The 24,013-nt window shown below is 35.7% G+C and overlaps 1 protein-coding gene across 5 annotated transcripts in view; it reads left to right on the forward strand.

Moving 5' to 3' along the window:
* NaPi-III (Na[+]-dependent inorganic phosphate cotransporter type III) overlaps nucleotides 1-24,013 on the forward strand; it is a 222,310-nt gene that overhangs the window by 191,755 nt on the left and 6,542 nt on the right. For 4 of the 5 annotated variants that reach the window (XM_071586965.1, XM_071586966.1, XM_071586968.1 and 1 more), the window contains 7 exons: nucleotides 2,532-2,651; nucleotides 8,378-8,434; nucleotides 10,162-10,370; nucleotides 16,199-16,310; nucleotides 18,234-18,292; nucleotides 20,214-20,371; nucleotides 23,107-23,292. In XM_071586965.1, the coding sequence (XP_071443066.1) occupies nucleotides 2,532-2,651; nucleotides 8,378-8,434; nucleotides 10,162-10,370; nucleotides 16,199-16,310; nucleotides 18,234-18,292; nucleotides 20,214-20,371; nucleotides 23,107-23,292 (901 nt within the window). The remainder of the gene's footprint in view (nucleotides 1-2,531; nucleotides 2,652-8,377; nucleotides 8,435-10,161; nucleotides 10,371-16,198; nucleotides 16,311-18,233; nucleotides 18,293-20,213; nucleotides 20,372-23,106; nucleotides 23,293-24,013) is intronic. The other variant, XM_071586964.1, reaches the window with a different exon arrangement.

The following is a 24,013-nucleotide window of genomic DNA, read 5'->3' on the forward strand; positions in this document are numbered from 1 at the left end:
ATTACCCTGCCACCACTGGGGTCAGCCATATAACCATCATTCACTCATTGCTATTTTTGTGGTCATGTATGTGAAAAAATGCATTAATTTCATTAATTGACTGATTTTATCTATTACTGTTCTTATTTGAGGATTACTAAGGTCACGTTTGCCTTCTACTTATTCTTTCTTACAAGATCTCAATTTCTGATTGCAAAACTGTTCTTCTTTGGCTCTGGACTGCAACCACATAATACGTAATAAACAAAAAAGGATCAAATTAATTAATTTATTAATTATGATACATTCATATTTCATTTTTACAAAATACCCATCGAGAGATGTTTGTTTTTGCTGACTCATATGCGTAGCCAGTCTTATTAGGAAATGCTTCTCAATATATGATGCAACAGAGAATCAGTCTTCATCTCTTCCTCTATCGCAGAATGAACCAACCTGGAATATGAATTAGATTTGTAAAAAAAATCATTTCTATTGTTATTATAATGCTTATTTGACTGCCTTCTTGTGGCTTTTTCTTTGGAGATATTTTTGAAACTATTCATGAAATATTATTTAACTGTGAACAAAAAGTGACAAGTAACAGTCCTGAGCTCAAGTCAAACGTGCAATAACTAGCAATGGTGCAATGCATGTGGAACTTAAGCTAAACACAAATGTAGCAATGGTGGTGCAATCAGCCGGCGAGGTTCCCGTACTTATGTCGTGCCATGCCAATTCAATATTGCAGTCCATATTCTTCAGGGTTCCCATTTAACGAATCGCGGTATTTACTGTTCTGAGTAATTGATGGCAGTGAGCGATTCCCACTAATAGAAGGGTTTCAAAGGTCTAATAATCCCTTTATCCAAGGGTGGTGGTATTTTTTAGTAAAACATTACTACAATTTTAGGATTTGTTAACTTCCAAAAGTTAGCAATGGGATGTGCAGGACAGTTATCCAACAAAAGTAGTGCTTTTTTCTTATAGTTTTTTCGATGATAAGTGACTATTTGCTAATGGCATCTTGTTCATTGAACTACATTGTGAAAATATCAAATCAGTGAGGCACTCTTAATTGTTTGTATGAATGAAGAGGACTGAAGTCATATTAATGTGCTTGAAACTCAAAGGACTTCAATTTTCATTCATCCAGAATTTTTTAATATGAGACTTCCTGATTTGTTCATGCAAAGTAATAAAGGCACCCTTTATTTACTCATTTTCATTCTGGATTTATTTCTTGACTTCTTAATATCAAGCAACTTTTTTGTTAGTTTTCTTAAGCATCAGGCAGTTTCAACTCAGTGTGCTAACGCACATTGGTCATCTCTTAAAAAGTCCCTGAAAAATCTCCTGCTGCTTCACTGGCGTTGGAACGAGATTATCTTTCTGGGCTGATTAGTTGCTTTTCTGTGGCTAATTTTGCACCTGAATAAACATTCAGCAGAAGCAACAAAATTATTGGCACCACTTTATAGCTTATTCAATTTAATTTCCTGTGCTTGTGAAATTGACCCAGAAGAACATCATTCATTTGTAGGCTGTGGATATTAGAATAACCGAATTCTGTGTACCACATGATACATTTTATTGCTGAACTATTATCAATCCCCAAGTATGGTGAACTTTTATTGATCCAGAATTCAGCGGATGATATTTGACGGTTTAGTTCTTTATAACTCTCAATTTTTAAAAATGTCCAATGCTACATAGTTTTGTTGCTTTTTTTATTTCCTGCATGAAGAATGTATTTTATGATTTTTACTTTCACTTTTACTGAGATGAAGTAATTTTGCAAAACTTCCTGTGTTAGATATATATCTTCAAAAATGTACTGTTTTTTATAAATACATTACTTCAATTAAAATTATATTTGGCAGTGCATGCCTTTGGAAAATTTTATTATATTGTTGCTCATATGAGTGATCTATGATATGCTGGGTTATAGAATAGAATCACAGTTTCTAGTCGCCCATCACATTTGATCTCAAGAATCAAGTTTAGATCTAGAGGTCAAAACAGAATATGAAAAAAGTTAACGTCTTGAAAAGTCGATTGATTTTTACCTCATTAATTTTTCACCTACTTGCACTTTTAAATTTTGCTAATAATGCTTGTTAGAGAATGAAACGACAACTATCTCTCCTTTTCCATGATGGCATATGCCCAGGTCATTGATACAGTTGATAACTATACCATTGCTCACTAGTAATGTACTTAGCTGAGATCATATCAATGATAAATTAGAATTTAAAATCACTGAAGTAGCTCCAAACCATTTTTATTCTCTAAAGAAAATGAATCTCGCAATTTCTGTAATTATACTCTGTTATATGCTTAAAGTGTTAATGTTTCTTATGAAGATAATGTTTTATTTTTATGCAAATACTTTCTGATGCACCAATGAAATTTGTACTTTCTCATGTCCCTCCATAGTTTGAGCTTCTTGAACTTAATATTATTATTAACAGGTAGCTAATTATTGATGAATATTTGGGTGTTGGTGTCATTGTATAGATTTTTAACACAATTTAAAATTCTTCTTACAGTGTTGCATTTGGATAACATACCATGGTGGGGAGCTCTTGTTGCCTCCATTATCGTGGGAATTCTTTCTGCCCTTGTTGTCCAATTCTTCATTGTTCCGTACCAGCGGAAAAAGATATTACGTAAGTGTGATAATACAGTTTACTTTATTGTTCTTAATTTTAGGACAGCTGTCATATTTTTTATTTGAGTTTGTATTACTATTACACCCTAACATGAATGAAATTGATAGTATCATGGAGTTTATGTTTCAAGTGCATATGTCATGCTGCTGAGTCATACTGCACTGTATTTAGCTATTTTCATGAGCCTCACAGTGGGAGTGTGGACTGCTGAACTGTGTGAACCAAAATAATTGTTATTGATTCTGAAAAGTAGGTTGGGAGTTAAATGTTCAAATCAGGAATATGATGTGGGAATGGGGAATAACTGATGAGAACAATGTATCAAGTGTATTCCATTGGCATGTATTCATTAGTGTTCGATATATTCACCCTAGTGTAACCCCTGGCAAAAACCAAATCTGCCATCCTACCAATTTCATTATGCCAGTGACATGTGAAGCAGTGATAGATGATCCACAAAAAAGACCTAATCAGATCCCAAACATGTGAGAGAGAGTCCGGGAAAAAGGATGGCACGTTTGTTGGGAAAATCCAGACAAAGAAGAATCAAAATTGGGAAAATAAGTGGGATTGAGAGGAAGACAAAAGACATTTTGGCGTACAGCAAGAGAAAAGTGAAAGCTTTAAGGGGGATTATTTTTTTGTAATTTCCCCAGAATTGTGTGGTATACTCTTTGGTATAAATTGTGACACATTGCACTCTTAAATTTTTAATGCAATTGAAGTCATTTGATTTTAAGTTTCAAGTAATTCATTTGAGGCCTCTTAAAGTAATTAAATTATTACGAGTTTGTATTTGCCCCCTGTTTTATATGTTGAGAGTACTATTAATTAATTGTTATATGTGGATAACTAAAGCAGACCTCTTTTTTGTGCATCTAAAGAAATTACAACACGCTAACTCTCAGATGTCTTTCCATCATATTTATCTCCTAGTGGTGAAAAAGTGTGAATTGCAGTGAACTATCCTCAAAGAATTTGTCACACACTGTGGCCAGGGAGAATTATAAATTAAATTTGAATTCCCACTTGGATATTGGCATGGGTAACTTTAAGGAAAACAGTTTGGGTTTGGCTTAGTCGCAATAATGATGTGCACAGTAGTTACATATGCCTATGTGTTGCTGTAAGAACTCTAGACATAAAAGTAATGGCATACAGTATGTAGCATGTAGAAAATGGGTGTGCCAATAATCCTGATAGAAATAATGTCTGAAGAATTCTGCATGTGCAACAATATGCTCCACAGATGCATATGAAACTTTAGAAATGTTAATCTAATAATATTTATTTTCTATAGAATTTCGTATATGCCATGTAGATTAACTGTTGAAATTTTTTTTATAGACTTCTTCTATAATACTTTGACCATTTTTAGAATTACTATTCGGCTATAGAGCTGAAATCCTAGGGTTTATGCTGTAATTTCCAGGGAATACACACCCATCATCATGATGCACCCATATGTTCACTAGTGAAGTGTGAAAATATTCTTATCACCATGTCTAACATGTGCCTTATTTACACAATTCTTCCCACTTGCAGGACCTCGCCCCTTCTACTTTTTCCTCAGTGCCACCCTCCAAGGGGAAGAGAGCCTCACATTCTTCCCATTAGTAAAAGCGTCTTTGCAATCATATGTGCTGAATGTTTGATCTTTAATCATAGTCATAACTTATTGATCATTAGATGACTATTTACCCTAGGTTCTATTGCCAAAATATTTTAAACAAAAAAGAGCAGCCATTTAAGTATTATAATACTACTTGAACACAATATCTGTTGTCCCAAGAAACTCTTTGCAGTGTAAAAGGCTTGGTTAATATCCAATATATTTTTGATTTTGAATATTAAAATCCTGATGCTTGTCTCAAAAGTTGGTATTTTATTGATAGTAGATTAAGTTATATTTTAAAGTTGTATTATGCACAATTGTTTTGGGAACAGCCTTAAATTGCAGGTACAAAGACATTCCATATTTCATATATTTTTCCATTTTCCCACTAAATATATGAACTATACACATGTCATGTTTTAAGGACATAGTTACAGAAACAGCGAAACAGATAATGATGGTGGCAAATCAACTTTTTATCCATTATTCCTCTCCTGCTTTTGATTACTTAATTCAAGTGATATCATGATATTTGTCATAAAAATTGTAACCTGTTATGAAGCAAATGAGCCATTGCATCATGCTGCCACTAAAAAAAGGATTGGGAATCAGTCTAGGTCTGATTAAACTATCATCTCTTTAACAGCTAAAGGAATACCCAGGATGTCATCCGTAAAAATAACTGTTGATCCTTCAGTCCCCTAATAAGACCCACCTGTGTGCCTTCTTGGAGTGATATAGCCTTTGATGTCTTAACAGTTTTCTTAACTTCCACATTGTACGAGTACCATCTAGTTACCGTGTTATTTTCATAAATGTACTAGGAATGAACCTGTTGATTGCTGAGTGCCTCTTGTCTAGGAAGTGATTCTATATAGTCTCAGTATTTTGTGATGAATGAATTATTGTGGTGAATGATTATCACTGCCATCCCTGTACGATGACTTTTCGGCCCATTTGTCCTTTGTGTATGAGACACCTCACCTCAACCAGCTGCACATAGACATTGCTTTTGGGGATTGAGAAGGTGCGGGGGCTAACGTACTGGCTTTCCACCCAGAGGGCCCAGGTTCAAATCCCGGTGGTGTTGAATATTTTTCAGAGGTATCTCGATCCCAACTTGAGGTGCTTTGTGGAGGGCACTTTGAGTGAGTACGCCGTCCGTCGAATGGGACGTTAAGCTGCAGAACCCTTGGCGCCTTTTGCAAAGAGTAGGCTAATGCCGACGCCGGGTTTCTCTTCACCCTTCATCCTTTCCGGTCCATCCCCTATGGCGCAAATGACCTCAGTTGTCGGTCACCTCCCCTCAAAACTACTACTACTACTACATTGCTTTTCCTATTGAGGCAGCAGTTTTGTGATAGCTTACTCTCTTAAGCATTCTATAAATTCCACTTCATTAGTCAAGAGCTGTGGATCATTTGAAAAGCAGAGAGAGAGCTGAATGGAAGTGATGGAAACCTGGTGCTGAAGAGATAAAGTGAGGACTAGTTCATAGGTTCATAGAAGAGGAAAAGAAAGTCATTGGCTGTGGGTGGGAGGATTAGTCGGAAAGGGAGAATGGAGAGGGAGATGAAGGGACAATTCAAAATGCGGGTCAATTGAAAGAGTTATGTAGGGTAAATGCAGGATCAGGGCCTGAGGGAATCTCAATACTTTTGGATTAAATTAAAGGGTAAATTTTGGTAATTATTAAACTTATTTGGTTCAGTAAAATCAATACATTTTATTTGCTCAATGCAACAATTTCAGAGCGTAAAAATCATTCGCCTTGACTGGGACTCGAACCCAGATCCCTCAATATCCGGTCGAGTGCTTTAGCCACTTAAGCTACCGAGGCGTCCTCTTAAACTCTGAAATTTTGGGGCTTTTTAAAGGAACTAGATGTTATGACGAAATACCGTACATACAATGTCACATGTATTCGTAGTCGTGCGCGAGGCGCCACTGTCCACGAGGTTAAAGCCAACTTTAAACACGTATGGTGTTTTCCCTTTGACAAATTCCAAAGAAACTGCGGGAGATGCCGCAACAGTAACTTTTAACGGAGTCATCCGCTAATGATCATATTACAAAAATGCCAGGTGGGTGATGTTTGCACATGATAGAAGGCATCTCAAAAAGGAGCCAAATGCATAGAGGCTCAATTGAGATACAAAATATGGTACTAACAATTACATTAAATGTAACAAAAACACACACACACACATTAAATGTGATATAAACACAAATATCCATTCAAAATTACAGAGCATTAATATAAACTAGACTAAGAGAATTGCTATAAAATATAAGTATGAACTCTAAGATCAAGAATATTGTTGAGATATTTGTCAACCAAGTAGAACATGTTACATTGTAGATATCTTATTTAATTTATGCTTGAACGCAGTAGTTCCCTTAGTATCCTTTTTACTTTAGGGTAATTTGTTGTATACTCTGATGCCCAGTTCCTTGGGTCATAATGTTAATGCCCTTAGTTCTAATAATGCCATAATGGATGTCGTGTCTTCCTCTGGTGTAATGATGATGATAGTCGGTGTCTAGGAATTGGTTGCTGACATTATTTTTTACATTCAGAATTAAAAGCATAATATAATTTCAGGGGGGGTGGTTGTAAAATTAATTCATGGAATATATGCCTGGATGGTGCAATATGAGGTTTCCCAGTGATTATTCCGATTGTTCTCTTTTGCATGTTAAAGATGGTTAGAGAATCAATGATTGAGATGACATGGAAGATGACTGATGTTCTAGAACTGCATGTTTTTAATACATTGAAGCATTTATGTCGGCTTGAGTATTTAAGCATTCCATGGGATCAGTCCCTGTCACCACTTTTACTCAGATTGCCCCTACCTTAGGGTTCTTGCTAAAACCTTGTTAAAAATTCTACCATTCAGAAGTTGGAATAGTTCTCAGAGCCCAGTCTCCATCTTCATCACTTGATTGATTACCAACTGCAGACATCTTATAACATTATATTCATATGTAACCTATCCTCTTGAAAATGTCCTCGGATTTGAATCGGTTGCGGATTTGGTGAACAAAGAGACAAACAGTTGACAAACATTGTGTACTGTACAAGCTCTTCTTTGGCTTTTATCATTTAAGTCTCCACCTTTGATGAAAAATGTTTGTATATTGAAGATATGAATTGAAAAATAACATTTATACACAAATTAGTATTCATGAGTATTTCACTGACATATTGATGGTATACATGATTCCACACTGTTCCCTTTCAGGTAGGCATTGTAAAAAAAATCCTGATGTAAAGTGATGATGGTAATACATTCATGATTGCTTCCATATCACCTTGCTCTTGTGTACATCTTTCTCATCTTTCACTTTTATGCATTGTTTCATACATGTCTTTCTGTTCATGAAACTTCAGTTACTCCTTGTTTCGCAAATCTCTTTGGCCATCAGTAAAAGGTCTCATTATTTCCAGTTATGTTATGCAAAAAAATCAATTAAAAGGAAGGATGTTAAAAAATTGTTGATGCAAGGGCTCAGATTACACTCAAGTGGTGTTAGAAATCAGAAACTTGTCACATTATTTGCTATTTTCATTTGTTGGTTCACTTAATGCTTCTACATTTGGAGAGCCCTCAAAATTGATCCAATGATATCTGAAGAAGATGAACTGAAATACTTGAATACTCGATAATATTTTAGATTCATTTAATATTAATGATATACTTAGTTGATGTGAAAATCCTCCTGAACATGCTCAATATTTTGAGAAACACTTAGTCCCCATCATTTCACATAAATTAATGGCAAAGATTGGGTACAAACTTTAACTTTGGCCGTTTCTTCAGAAAGGGTTGCCTGACTACTGGAGAAATTGGTACTTAGGACTAGTTTGGTGCCCTGTTCAATAGCATTGGTGCTATTAGTCATACTGCATTGTAATCAACTAAGAACTTGGTATTATTTTTAATTTATATGCGTGTGTGTATATATATGTTCATATGCAATGTCTCATTTTGTGTGCATTTCCCTTATTATGACAGTCTCAAACTGATCAATTGATTCTTCCCCTTAGCACTATTCACTCATTACTCATTTGTGTTACCACGACCTTCTTCTACTATTACAGAGCGCAGGGCTCAGGCTGAATCTGGTGGCGTGAGTTTTACATTTGGTGGTTCGGCAGGTAATGCAAAAACATTGGAGAAGATGTCTGAATTGTGGAGGATTTTAAAAAATTTGTCAATAATGAACGTTTTCATGGGATAGCAATGCCTAATATTTATGATGATAATAATAAGAAGAAAGAGGTTACTCATTATATATACTTATGTTTCTCTATGGCTGAATATCTCTGTCTCTCTCTCTCTCTCTTGTGTCTGTTTGTGTGTTGCAGATGGCTCTTTGTTCTCCCGGAAGCACTACTTGGTGGAATGCTTTTCATCTGTTTACCTCACTCTTATTATCCTCCGCTAAAAAGAGCATTCATGTCAAAATATTTATGTGTATCCCTACCATTACACATGTTGCTATGTATTTCATTACCATTGAATTGCAATTAGTCCTTAATAATTTTCCATCTGCAAAAACTGCATCATTCATTTCTCATCTTGCTAATTTACATCAAATCAGACAGTAATTCACACCCCATATATGTTTGACCCATTGAAAGTTGCATGGCTGATTCAATGGATGTAATTTTGTATCTTTATGACAACTTATCTCATTATCCCATGTAAGGTTGGTTGCATATCATTATTGAAATATTACCATAGTAATAATGGTCTTGCACCTTGGCCATGCATAAAGACAAAAATTTGAGTGTCTTCCTGGTACCCACGTCAATCTAAAATGAGATGGAAGTAATTGGTTGAATTTTGTTAGGGTGAAAATTTCTCTTATCTGAGGGGTATATCCCCAAAAAGTCAGTTTTGATCTAACGTTTCATGAGCTTCCTTCATCTCCTTTTCTTTTGCTGGATAATTTGGATTAGGCTTTATTTTTCCTTGTTTTTGTTTGTTCAACTCCTTCATAGTTGTCTGTTATTTCTTGGGTGATAGTGTTTCTTTGGCACAATATTTTTGCCTTTAAATTTATTTGAGAACCTTCTTTTTATAATTTACTTACAGGAGAATAACTAACCAAAATAGTTCTTTTTAGCACATTCAATGTCAATGGCAAAATATGACTTTTCTCTTGTGATAGTGGGAGGCAATTCACAATGATGGGTTTGGAAAGTGTAATCCACCTGCCACAGGATATGTACTACAGCCAAAAGGGCTTACAACCTGTTCCATCTACATTGAATGTGCTAATTGCATGGCATTTTGCTTTAATTACTCTTGTGAGTAGCAATTCAATTATCATGGTCCAACTACTTTTTTTTTATTTACACATTGAAAGCTTATTGATCAGTCACTTATTTGTTTTGAGTGCATATAAAAGTTATACTTGTAAACTCTTTTAATATTGCTTAACTTTGAGTAGAGCCTATATTTGAAGCATTATGAAAGAATTTTTTCATTCCTTCTTAAATTTTATTTACAAATTTCACGTTCAATTGGAAAAAAATTAATACCACTGAATTGTAATAAATATGTAGCACCATTTGATTAATCACTGTAATTCCGTGCTTTTTCTGGATTGCATTATTTTGGATGAGGACTGCAATGCCAAGGTAGCAAAAATCTTGTCCTCCAGAAAGTCTTTCAACAATTCGAAGAACTTTCCGTATGCCAGTGTCACTGATTATCATCAGTATTTTGCCCCTCCCTCAGTGTGACATTGATGTTGAGAACACATTGTCATTTGTTTTAAAGAAAGAATTGAATACGATTGTAAGATTTCCGCAGAGTTTGACTTTAAGTGAGAGAAGAGATTGGCATGATCCCTTCCATCTCCCCTTCGTTGCAGAGTCTTCCCGAGATCCCAGCCCCCAGCAGTCAAAGAATATATCCACGGAGGACATGACAAAGCTCCCTCCCGAAGTGATTGAACTGGAACCCAATCCCATTGTCTCATCATTACCTGATGGGGGCAACCAAATGTATTGCTTCCCACAGACCAATGGAGAGGTGAAGCCCAATGGATACCTATTGGCAGCCTCTGCTGGGAATCCACTGGTGAGTTTTGGGAAAATGGCCGCAATTAGTCACTCTCAGGAGGGATATTGTAGCTGTTGAATGATGGGGCATTGGCTGGTATGGTTGTCCCTCCTAGTCTTTCACAGACAGCAGTTGCAGAGGCTCAGAATTAACCCAAAATGTTGTAAGATTAGAGGGATCTACATGTTTGGCATTTCTTCCATTTTTATAAATATCTCTGTTTTGAATGTATGACATTCACAGTGATTTCAGCCATAAATTTTTAGCTCTTCATTTCATAAGAAATTAAGGGTCTTATTCCCTAATGATGGTGCCCATTGATATTTGCTAAAATATGCCGTTATGACATCAGGTCAATGAAATGGCATCAGGAGCTATTTGATTCAAGCTGCTGATGCTGTTTTTGGTTGCCATCGGGGTGTCAGGCTGCTGAGTCCATGACATAATGGTATTGGTGAAATAGCATTGACAAATGCAATGCTCTGTGGTCGTTATTTGTCTTTCTCATTATGCAACACGCCCTTAAGGTATGAAAGTGCACAGCAATACAGGGAGTTGATGGGGCTGATCTGATCCATTGATTGCAAACTGTAAAATGATGAGTCGTAATGATTCTAGAGAGAAGGCCTCAGGATCAATCGAACCATTTTTTGGTGTGCGAGGAAGATTTTGTCTGCTGTTTTTGAGTTCTCTTAGAGCATAACTTTGTTTAAGATTGTGATAGAGGGGATAACATTAGTCAAGCAAAGATTGGACAGGATAGACATGTTGGATGGAATGAAGGGAGGAAGGAAGTGTAGAATTGAAGAAGGGCCTATTATGAGTATCACATGCCAGATTATGTTTTGTTAGGAGAGGTAAGTAAGTGTATTGCTGTACCATTGTAGGTAATGTCCATCCAAAACCGACCTTAACTGGTAGAACACCCATAATAATAATGAACATTACGCTGCATAACTATGTACCTATGCTATACAATTTGAGGTATGCCTTCAATTTCACTGATTCACAACTTTTAACTAATAAATGTGCAAAGTTTGCAAAGATAACCCATAGTACATTATAATCTGTACCATTATCACTGCATAAGATTATTATTTGACAAACCTTGGGAAATCATGATTAACAATTGTGATTTCCTCTATAGTATTATTATTCACATGACCTGGGTTTCAACACTTCATGTCATCTACTGGTGTTGAAGTCTTGGAACCCGGTAAGTGTGAATAAAAATACTATAGTGGAAATCACAATTGTTAATTATCATTTTTCTCTAATATGGTTTCCACAAAGTTAAGACTGAAACTATATGGTTCTTGGGAAATTAGTTTTTATACTCTGTAAAATTGTTATTAATGGTAATCTACCTGTTAAGGTAGGTGTTTGGATGGACAAAACTATCAAATAATTATATGGTCTCTCCTAACAAAACATAACCCAACATCCTGCTCCACAACAAAGTCTCTGACCTTCCTTACTTCCTTCATTCCGTCCAACATCTCCATCCTATTCCTGCCCTTTCCTCATTGGCTAACATTCTCCCCTCCACTGTTTGTGGCTTTTGATGTCCCTTTTTATATTCTCCCAATTTTCACCATATAATACATGGCTCCCTTTCTTCACCCATGATTTTCTCTACAGCCTGTTGGTACTTCTTCCTTGTCAATCCAGTTAATGCTTCTATATTCCATTTCCTAAACCGGCTTTCCTGTTTTATCTTTTTGAATTGGACAATTCACTTCCTAATTACTGAATTGTCATCAGAATTCACATCTGCTCCCAGGAAACTGTGCAAATCAAACACACTGATCCTAAATCCATGCCTAACCATAATACATTCCAACTGATACCTTACTGAATCCCCTGCCATATTCCATGTAGACCCATGCCTTTTTTGGTGGGTAAACAAAGTGTTTTGATGATTAATCCCTTCGGAAAAATATAGCTCCATATTGTAATAAATTCATTATAATTTATATGGAATCAATTTTAAATTTCATTATGAACTTTGCCCAAAATCAACTTTTATTCACACAAAAATTTTTAGCTGAAGACAGCTAACAGCGAGAGTCTAAAAGTTAATTTTACCCCTGCATAAATATACTGGGGAATGGTCATGGCATTCAGTGATGAGATTTCAATGGTGATGAATTTTGTAGTTATAATTACGAGTACAATGACGATGATGTCAATAATATATCAAAATAACATATACACTATTTCATGGTCCCAAATCCTCATATAATAGTGCCTTTGTAGTGGTTATTTTTTGAAGGGCTAAATGATTACACTAACAAAAGGAGAAAGTAAACCCTCCTAGGTTCACAAGGAAAAAACCTTTTTAAAAAATTTAAAATCATGGAGGTGGATTTAAACCTTTGTTATGGCTGAAAGTAATCTGCTGTATTGGCTAGTGTTGCATGATGTTTATCCTCATGCTTAAATTTATTTATTTGTTAACTTAATTGGGGTGAGATTAAAGCTTTATAGCCCCTTTTCCTCCTAACCCCTACATATTTCATTGAATACAATTAATAACACCCAAGCCGTAGGTGAGAAAACCACCTAGGCGGGAATCGAACCCACATCCTCTGGGTTGGCAGACAAGGATGCTACCCCACTGCCACCGGGGCTGGCAAACCTAGTGATCTACTCTACTAGGTTTAGTTTTTGATGGACCCTGGGACTACACACTTCTGCACTCCTATGTTCTAAGCCCACAGAATTATTCAAATAATATTTGCATGCGACTAGTATTGGTGAATAAGCACCTCAAAATTGACATAATTGGTTGCTGAAAAGTTTGTACAATTGCTATCGACTATCATGTCATTGTGTTCAGTACTCATGCCCTGTCACATGTAAGCATTGGGAATGTGGCTTGGGATATGAGCTATGATGAAGTGATAAATTATGGAAATTAATCGGACTTACACTTTTGTTGGAGTGATTTATTCATACAATATGCATTTGCGTATTTTTCTTCAATTTTTACTTAGAATTTGCCTCTACACTTTTCACCAATTCATTGTGCTTTGCATAATATTTTGATAGTTTAACTGAAGAGGTAAAAATGAAGTCTTTTGGAATAAGTATCAGTTCATGAATAAACCCACTATTACAGAAAATAGTTTTCATTTTCAGTAGAAGCATCATCTTTTGTTGAAAAAATCTAAGGGCACTCGACAATTGACCCCAGTACCTTACACTGATCATCATCAAGAAGTTATCTGTAGTGATGATGACCAGATGAAATTCATTTTCTTTAGGGTACTGATCTCAGACTCTTTTAGGGATTGTTTAGATAGGAAAGGGTCTCATCTTCAGCTCAAGAAATGAATCTGTGAGTTGAAGGTGGTGGGAGAAGAAAAGTGCAGTATTCCATAGCATTTGACTTCAGAATTTGCTTGGGCTTGTTCTGTAGGATTGGTCATTGGGCCTTTAGGTCTTCTACTCCAGATTCTTTTACCACAGCCTCTTCTCCCATTAGGAAATGTTGAGACTCACTTGCTTCACCTAACGGGCTGAATCGAAAGTACTTTATTATTGTCCGTAGCAGTTGAAATCGTTTGTACTTTTCCTTGGTTTTATTTAATAACTTTGCAAAGAATCGTATTGAAAATGATGCATTTTTGTTTGATAAAGCATATTGCTATGTTTGAGTTTTAAACTCTTGAAGAGAGTGATGGCTTTTATGAGGGTTATCCAGAATGTAAATTGCATAGTAGAGTTTTAGGTGTGGTGACCGACAGCTGGGGTTATTTGTGCCATATAGGGGATAGATAAGAAAGGATGAAGGGTGGAGAGACACCAGGCAGCGACATTAGCCTGCTCTTAACAAAAGGCACCAAGGGGTCTGCAGCTAAACGTCCCATCCGACGGACGGCGTACTCTCTCAAAGTGCCCTCCACAAAGCACCTCAAGTAGGGATCGGGATAACACTGAAAAATCTATCGTTACCGGGATTCGAACCTGGGCCCTCTGGGTGGGAAGTCACACCATCTCAATCCTCGTAAATTAGGTTTCAGAATAAAATATGAACCTAGTGATTGGACAAAGTTGTATTGTATACTTTTGAAAGGCACATTCTTAAACTATTTTTTTACCTAGTCACCATTCAAATTGAGGAATTAATCGTAACGATACACAAGCTTTTCAAATCTGTGTCTGAAGAAACCTGCCTCTGCCTTACATTTTAATCTCTTGTTTATGTCAGCATGCAACTCTGCATCACTGTTAAAGCAGAGCTTAGCTTAAAGACATGTCCAGTGAGAAATCCGTAATCGTATATTGGTGATTTTCACGAATTATTTCGTTGATTTTCACTGTCAGTTCATCTGTCACATGGCTAGGCCGACCACTGTGGTCTTCGTCGTGAACATTGGTGCTTTGGCCATTTTAAAACTGAATGCACCACAGCCCCACTCCGCCTTCACTCATTATTCCGTCTCTGTACAATCCATGCAAAGTTGTCTTTGAATTTCAATTGTCTCGTGGTTTTTATGTTCCAGTAAAAACCTAATCACAGATCCTGCTTCATAACTCATGGGATTTTCTATTGCAGATTTGGCAATTACATAGAATTGCATTTGGTTTTATATGGGGTGGAAACGCCTTTGAAGCAAGAGGGTAGGCGTTAATTGGAGATATTTGGAATGTGGGTGTGGAGAAAGACTGAAAGGTCAAATGGACAGAAAAGGAAACAAATGAGGAAGTGTGGTGGGCGAGAAGGGGGGAATGCTGGGAGAAATCCAAAGGTGGCATGAAAGATGGATGAAAAGCATATTGATTGGCCGTCAGATGTTGAAGACTGATAGAGGGGAGAGTGCTCCGAAGACGAGGAAAGGGCAGGAATAGGATAGGGAAGTTTGACGGTATGAAGGGAGGAAGGAAGTATACAGAGATGAAGAGGGGCTTATTGTATGATTGTACTCATATTGTAGTCCTGTCAGGTGTTTTTTTAGAATTGGTAAAGAAATGCATCGATATAACTTTAAATCATCTGTGTTCAACCGGGATTTTCTAATGCAGTGCACATTTTAACAGTTTGCAGAGTGAGCATAATAGAAGATCTGCAGTCTGCACACAATACCATAGCAGGATGCATACTTAGTGCAGAGATGCATAGATACCAAGATAGTGGCTCTAGCCTTACCCACTGCCACGTTAGGCCGAAACGCAGGTTATTTTCTGGTTAGCCCTCATACTTATGTTTATACCAATGGCTTCCGTGAAGTTATTTTGGAAACTACGAGCTAAGTTTTTTTTACATTTGACTATTTTAAGTTAGTATACACATTATGAAGTAGGTGCTCCTATGGTTAAGTGGACAATTACATGATCAAGGAAGGCCAAAATGGCTACTGTCCATGTTTTCCCTGTAAATCAAACCTGTAGCCTTAATGTTATCCAACTCAAGTCTTCCCCATTCTACGTTTTGAAATGCACACTCTTGCTAGCTTCATTATTGCACTGAACTCATTCACATTGGCATCAGCAAGGCACATGGGAAGACCAATGCTGGAGATGCCTATTGTCTTTGGGCCTTTTGGGATACATCAGTCAATCTGCACCATTTCAAGGTTAAGAGCTGAGCCTGCAACTGCATCTTAGCCCCATTGGCGTTACTCTTTGCATATCCCTCTTTGAGAGTGAGTGGCATTGGTTGGGCTGGGCAGGGTGGACGTTGTTGCCCGTGAAAGTGAGGGGAGTTGGGCGTGTGCGGTTGTGGCCACTGGAGGGGGGGGAGGGGAGTTCTCCCCCTCCCTCACTGTGTGGGGGGGAGGCGGGTGGGTGATTGAGTGGCGAGAGAAACAGCACACCTTTTCTCCTGTTCTGTCTCGCAGGGAGCTGTGTGCCCTGAAGTGATTGAATCTGACAAGGCTCTTGTGGCCGCAGATCGAAATACTCTCGTTGTTGCTCCGCATCTAGCCAGTGGTCAGGTGACTCCTGCCTGTGGTATGTATCTTTCCGTTCCCTTAAAATATGTAGCTGTTTCTCTGTTAACAGAAAAATTAATCTGGAAAAAATATATACATAAATATATTTATATATATGTATATATGTATTATATATATATATATGTATTATATATATATGTATTATATATATATATATATATATATATATATATATATATATATATATATATATATAATATATATATATATATATATATATATATATATATATATATATATATATATATATATATATATATATTATATATATATAATATATACGAGATATATATAATATATATATATAATATATATAATATATATTATATATATCTCGTATATATTATATATATATATATATATATATATATATATATTATATATAATATATATAATATATATTATATATATCTCGTATATATTATATATATATATATATATATATTATATATATATATTATATATATATATTATATATATATTATATATATATATATTATATATATATATTATATAGGCCCATTTTGATTGATTTATCTATTAGATTAAACTTTATGGGTATTATGTTGATTCTCAAGAAATTTCTTAAAATTTGCAATGCAGAATTTTTACTTTAGGATGTGCCTTTTTATCTTAGTAGACCTATTTGGGGACTGGGTCAATGCTCATTCATGAAAAATGGTCACATACTGTGTGAAATCATTATTTTGGAAGTTGTTAACTCAGTTGCGTTCACCATGATGTCGTGAAATAGTTTTCCAAAAATATGTGATTTTTTTCTGATTAATATATTATTAACATTTATTTCTGTATTTGACATTCACCTGACATGTTTTATTAATTAGTTTTAAAATCCTAGAAGTTAGTTTCACAAGCCTTGTGTATAATAGCTATAAACTGCATTAACTAATGTGATATTTGGGTAAAGCATCTGAAGTTCTTTCACTTTAGTTTTTGTTTGACTGTTTATATTTCTGATTTTCAGTTTATGAAAATTTTACCATCATAAATTTCATATTTATTTCAAATATAATTAGGGATTATTTACAAAAATGTTAAATCGGCCTGGGGCTGCAAGTTGATACTTCTATTTAGCTTTCCAGATTGAGCAGTCATTTAGTAAGATCAATAGAATTTCTTTTTAGTTATAAATGTGAAGTGAATGCTATAGCATGTAATTTTTTCAAAATAAAAACACTCATGTTTCATTGCCATTGATTGTTATTGTCACTGTTATACATGAACCTGACATTTACAGGTATATGACGTATGATTTAGGCAACCAGAATATTTGTATTTTTTGCTTAATTCACTTGTGTTTGGATACCTTAAAGATTAACATGCAGAAATCTACCATACTAATTGGCAGGCATTTGGGGCAGGCTTGTGATGTTACTAGGAGTAATTCGAGTTATGTTGCATAGTTAATTAATACTTAAGCAGTGCTTGCTGGTCTGGGTACCAAAATATTTTCAATTATTGAGGGTTTTACAAAGTCTTTGCTTTTCTGAGGGTAGTCCATCCATGAATACTCCTCCCTATTCCTGAAACTTAAATCTCTGAAAATTGTTTCAAAATATTTTCAGTTATATGTTCACCAAAAAAGGAGACGTCTAGATTAGTCTAATTGGTAAATGGGAGTGTCAAAATGAATAGCTTAAAATAATTGTTTTACTGTAATTTAAATGTTATTGCATTTACAATTGCACAAATATATAATGTTTTTTTTCAGTAAGTAGTCAAATTATTGTATTTATAAAATGCATTGGTGAGATGCATATCAATGTCTGTATCTTGCCTTTAGCCAATGGTTATCAATGTCTGTATCTTGCCTTTAGCCAATGGTCATATCAATGTCCGTATCTTGCCTTTAGCCAATGGTCATATCAATGTCTTCAGTAGCTTGTTCATTTAATTTCAGGTCTGTCTCCCAACAGCAGCGCCGTTCCTTTGATCAAACCTAAGAATCCTCGGATGTTGGTAAGGGTGCGATGTTCTTCTTTCCTTAGCGTTTAGATATAACTCTGATGATTCCATGTGCTTGTATTTCTCTCCATTTTTCTTAGCATTATGACAAGTCAAATAGTGTTTGGCTCGATGAGGTTTTTTCCCTGACAGACATTCCTCATGTAAGACTTATTCCCTGTTCTAAGTGGCTGCTGCATGGTATTTTCATTCTTTGGAATGTCTTCAATTCACAGAGAATGTTTTTGTATATGTTATGAGTAAGCATGGTCTGCATATCTTATTCATATTAAAAGGGTGAGCACCCTGAACCAAGGTTAGCACATTGCCTATCAGATTTTAGTAACTGTTGGCAGATGTGTCAGTTTTAGCAGGAAAGGGACTGGGTGCAGAGTTGTTAGTTGAGTGGTAGGTGAAGTGATACTGCAGGTGGAGGTTCATCACCAATCTTTCTCACATGAGTTTCAGGAAAGTTTGTTGCATCTCCTGGCATTGTGGTACACCTGGCCTGCATTAATGTGTTTTTTGGCTACTGTCATGATGGGATTAAGGTTAATGCATGATTGAGCAGAATAAGTCAGTGCAAATCACACTGATTCTTCTTGGGTTTGATTGTGGAATGTTTGTCTGAATGCTCTAAGATGAGACAGATTGCATTTTTGGACCCCTCGACAGTGGAAGAAATACCCTCTTTTTTCGGAACAGTGCAGCATATGAACTAAGGCTATTGTTTTTATCTATTTAATATAATTTCAGGGTGCAATGATATGAGAAATATTGAGGAAGAGAGAGAAGTCCATGTTAAAGACAGGGAGTTTTATTTTCTGTAAAGTTTTCATGCCTTGATATATACGAAACTTTAGTAGTACTCACTCAATAAAAATAGTATCAAGGTGTCAGCTCATAAATGTGTCTTCACTATTTAATTCTGTCTATTTTACTCATAAGTTATAATAAGGAATATGTAATATCTTTAAGAGTCTAATAAAATTGTATGATATTTCAGGTTTTCATATATATTCAACAGATTCAGGCGAAATGTAGTGGAAGTTTAAATTTGTGGAAAACTGAAGATTTGTTTCTCATGATCAGGTTTTCATGATTCAGATTTGATTCTAATTTAAAAGCCTTGGTGTTTCCATTTTTTCACCAAGCCAACCCATTGGCAAGGAAGATGGAAAGTATTTTTTCTTGAATGGAAAGCTATCCTTAAGATAATTTTATACTGTATTTTGGCCTAATGTACGAAGAAGAATGAATTTGAGGCTCTTGAAAAACTTCAGATTTGAAAATGCTGTTCAAACACTGGGGAACACAGTATTGTTTAGGGTCTGAGTGTCCCAAATCTGTTTTTTTAACATTGGTTTGCAAAATTTGTTTGGTCCTAGGCTAGAGCAAGGTGAGATATAATTGAGAGATCATCACCATTAGTAAAAATCATCATTTAAATAAATGACCTTTTTTAGGGTGTTATTCTGAATTCAGGTTAATATCCAAAATTAGGGTTGTTTGATAAGGCTTTGCAAGGAAGCAACTCTTGAGTGGTCTGGGGTAAGTCTAATGTAACCACTCTATTATTCTATTTCATTGGTCAATTATATGTTGCATGGAACTGCCCAGTGATGATTTTATAGTGATTTCTTGGATGAAAGAATGAGGAAAAAAAGAAAATTTCTCATTAAGCTTTTAAATGAGAAGTTGCTCCTTGTGTTAGTTAAATTATATAGTTTAAGGATTATAACTTAAAAGGAAATTTGTTTCAGAAATGAAGCATACTATATGTTTTGAAATCTAAAAGTTAATCCTTCTATATGTATTTGTTGATCGTCAATGGCTTTTTTGTGGTCATAAAATAGAACCAGTGGATCATTACAATGATGAGCTGTCATTTTCCACTCCCACTGAACTATCTTTATGTTTTTCCTGTGCGTGACAGTCGTTTGACTCAGAGGCAGGGAGGTCTGGAGCGGATGGAACGCTGGCTGATGGGGAAGGAGAGAATGTGGACAGCCCTGAGGTGGCCAGCCTCTTCTCTTTCTTGCAGATCCTAACGGCAACATTTGGATCATTTGCCCATGGTGGCAATGATGTCAGGTATGCCTCTCTAAGGTTTAATTTTACCTGAATCTAGTTGTTTTAGAATTGCATTGGGATTTTGAGAGAGAGAGCAGGGTAGTGGGCTTTCTCTCGTGGAGTCATGCAGAAGCTGGGCCTTTGGGCAGTGTTGTGGCTATGGCATCCAGAAACAGCCCTGGAGTAATAAAAATAATAATAATTTTATTTGTCCAATGATTTATATACAATAGCATTAAGCACATAACATAAAAAAATAGTAATGAAGTTCAGAGCAATTATGTGCAGAGAAGATTAAGAAATTTGTATGCATATATTTATGCATACATGCTTTTTTACCATGTACAGATATACATATGTCTTTTCATAGGTATCATTTTACTCATATGTCATATTTTATCGTTAAAACAATCAGACACACTGTAATAATTTTTCTCAGTCAGAAATTTTTTTGCCTTTTAAACTGTGTTTACGTCTCTTATGTATTTGTATTTCTGTGGTAATTTATTTTATAGGTTTAGTACCATTGACTTTTGTCCAAGGCTTACAGCTTTGGTTCGATTGTATTTGATATGCAGGTTTGACTGGGTTCTCGTGTGATGACTGTTTTAGTGAGAATTTAAATAGAAGTCTGACGGATGTTGTTTCATGTGTGTTACTGTGAATAGGATGTATATGGAGGGGAAAGGTAGGAGCTCAAGATCTTGAAAGATTGGATTGGCCGATGAAATTGGAGGTTTAGATGCAATGATGTGAATAGCCTTCTTTGGGAGTTTAAATATAACTTGGGAGAAAGGGCATGAGCCCCAGAGAATTATGCCATATTTAATATTTGAATATAAAGGCATTATTAAAGCATTATTAGCTCATCTTTGCCCAATGTTTTCTTTAAAGTTCCAAGGAGGAAACATGACGTGCTTAATTTTCCTGAAAGGCAGTGAATATGAGTAAAATGATGAAAATATTTATTGATTCAGTGGTCCCATTGTACATTATTTCTTTCCTTCCATTTTGAAAGATTCCAATTACAAAATGGCATAGCTTACTATAAACACATATATACATAGGCATTTTAAAAAGTTGAACAAGAAAAGAATATTGAATACTGATACAAAGTCATAATATAACAAAGTGTTTTAATAAAGTTAATATTAGGAACAGGTGATTGCAGCCAATATTTTTTTTTTTCAAGATTTGAGTGGCGTATAAATCTGGCGTTGATTGGGAATTCTGGAGCATCTTGGGGCATTTGGTCGGAGATTCAAAATCCTGTGTATTGCATTTTCATTGCGTTTTAGTCTCGGAAGGCTTTTGTTCATAAAACTGTCTTGATGGAACATAATTAATAACCAGATGAGCTATTAAAGAATAGTGAGTATAATTATTTATCAACCACCACAGTAATCAGCCCAATGGTTGATTTTACAATTGAGGGTAGAGCTCTCCTATGGCCAAGCCCAATGGCATGTAAAATTCACCCATTAGGAGGGTGTTCCTGTGCTGGCTATGGTTTCCTGGAAGATCTGATAATTGAAAAACCATACAGCTTAGGTGAAGCTGAGGGTGTCCAGTGGGATCAAATCCAGGCCTTCTGGTCAGTAGTCCAATGCTCTAATTATGGGACTACCACATCCCATTCTTATCCAGGTTTATGTTATGCTGTCAAAGTCGAAAAATGATATTGATGTGCTTGGTCCCATGACCATTCAATGGCATCTGTGTGTTTTATGGTCACAAGCTTCACTGTGTAGTTGTAATTCTTCTGCCCTTCTATAATGTCTCCATCTGTGGCGTAAGCTATGTCCTTTAATTTGGCCATGCCCAAATCCTCAGTCCCTAGGTTTTGTTCTTGGAATCATTTTTAATTATGGTGGTCTAGGACACTACCTGAAATTATTATTGCAACCAACACTAATGATGTCAGTGCTAATTTTTTTTCTAATTTAAACGTATCTTGATTGAAAAAATGATGTACCCTATCATTGATTTTTTGCAACAGTGTAGAAGTGTACAAATCATTCAAGTTGACCTGGATATCACGAAATTTTTATCATCCCAGTCTTGGGGAATGATTTTTATGCTTTGAAATTGTTGCATTGTAATGTGCATTAGCAGTTGATTCCATTTGAAGTTACTTCTGTGGTATCTCTCAAAATTTCTTTGAAATTGAATTTATTAATAATTGACCTGGTTCTGTTCATGGATATGATCAGTTTTCCTTTCATACGGGTATTTCATGTCCAAATCTTGAAGCTCTGGTGTTGTGATTGGTTAATATGATGGAAATAGTGGGAGCATGAAAAATGTAGTTCCACCATTCTCAGTTCTGCCCATTCCCTCATAATACTGCTCAAGATTTCAGATGAGATTCTGATGGTATGCTCAGTCAAGTTGTTTTCTGAGGACAGACTTGGAAACTTTGGAGCAGAGCCCTGGTCTAAGTAGACTCTTGATGTTAATCTTGTCTTTTCCTTTGTAGGCACTGCATACTACTTCACTCATAACCCTTAGCATGACACAAATATGCCCTTTTCCCATACTACATATTACAATAACTCATGTGGCATTAACCCATCGTTCAATAAGTCCTGGGACTTCTACTTTTCAAGGTAGTTGATGAAATATCAATAAATATAAAGTTGGGTTAATATACCATTTAATAAGTCCCGGGACTTATTGAATGATGGGTTAAGTGTTAATAGTTAAGTGCCAAGTGATGTGAAGTGTATTGATTTTAATCGTATTTTTCTTGACAGCAATGCAATTGGTCCTTTGATTGCCCTCTGGCTGATATACCATGAGGGCTCGGTGCATCAGAAATCAGAGACTCCAATTTATATTCTTTTGTATGGTGGTGTTGGGATATCTGTTGGACTTTGGCTGTGGGGTCGCCGTGTGATCCAGACAATTGGTGAAGACTTAACAAAAATCACCCCTTCAACGTAAGTGACTGTTGCTATTGACCTTTTAGCATTTGGTTAGCTTGCTCTTATTTTCTAGCTCAGAATCATTCTAATGGCATCGAGCAACGGAGAACAAAAGCTAATTGATATATTGAAGTCCAACTACTGCTTAGGCTGTGTGTTTAGGTGTAAAATGTAATTCTTTTGTGACTTGTTTAGTGCAATTTTGATTTGCACACTTTCACTAGAGTTTAAATTGGGTTCCTTTGTAATGGTATATATATAAACGTAGCATAGATAGTGCTCAGTTTTTCACTCCTGCAGAGAGAGCTTTGTTACTTGGTATTACTTTAATAAGAAATTTTATTTGGTCTTTTTTCTGCAGGCACAGAGAGATTCATGTATTAATTATAACAAAAAGTATTGGAGCAAATGAAAGGAGTGTGATGTTTATTCTTTTTTTGTCTGCATCTGATCCAAAAGATGTCATTACATGAGAAGTATTTGGGGAAGATTCATATAATCTGTAGTCTTTTAACTTTTTTTGACAGGGTTAAGGAAAAGTATAAGTTTAGCGGATAAACTGAAAGTGATACAGCTTTTTGAAAACTGAGAGTGTCGGAGTGACATTGCATGAAAATTTACTTTCACAATGTCTACTGACCGTGCACTACTATTGAGAGCAAAGGGTAAATGAGTTTTGTTGCATCTGCAATGCATTTCTGCAAAAAAACTCACTCATTTGTGTAGCTTGTTATGA

The sequence above is a fragment of the Hetaerina americana genome, unplaced genomic scaffold (genome assembly GCF_022747635.1).
Source record: "Hetaerina americana unplaced genomic scaffold, ioHetAmer1.1.p SCAF_28, whole genome shotgun sequence".
NCBI lineage: Eukaryota > Metazoa > Arthropoda > Insecta > Odonata > Calopterygidae > Hetaerina > Hetaerina americana.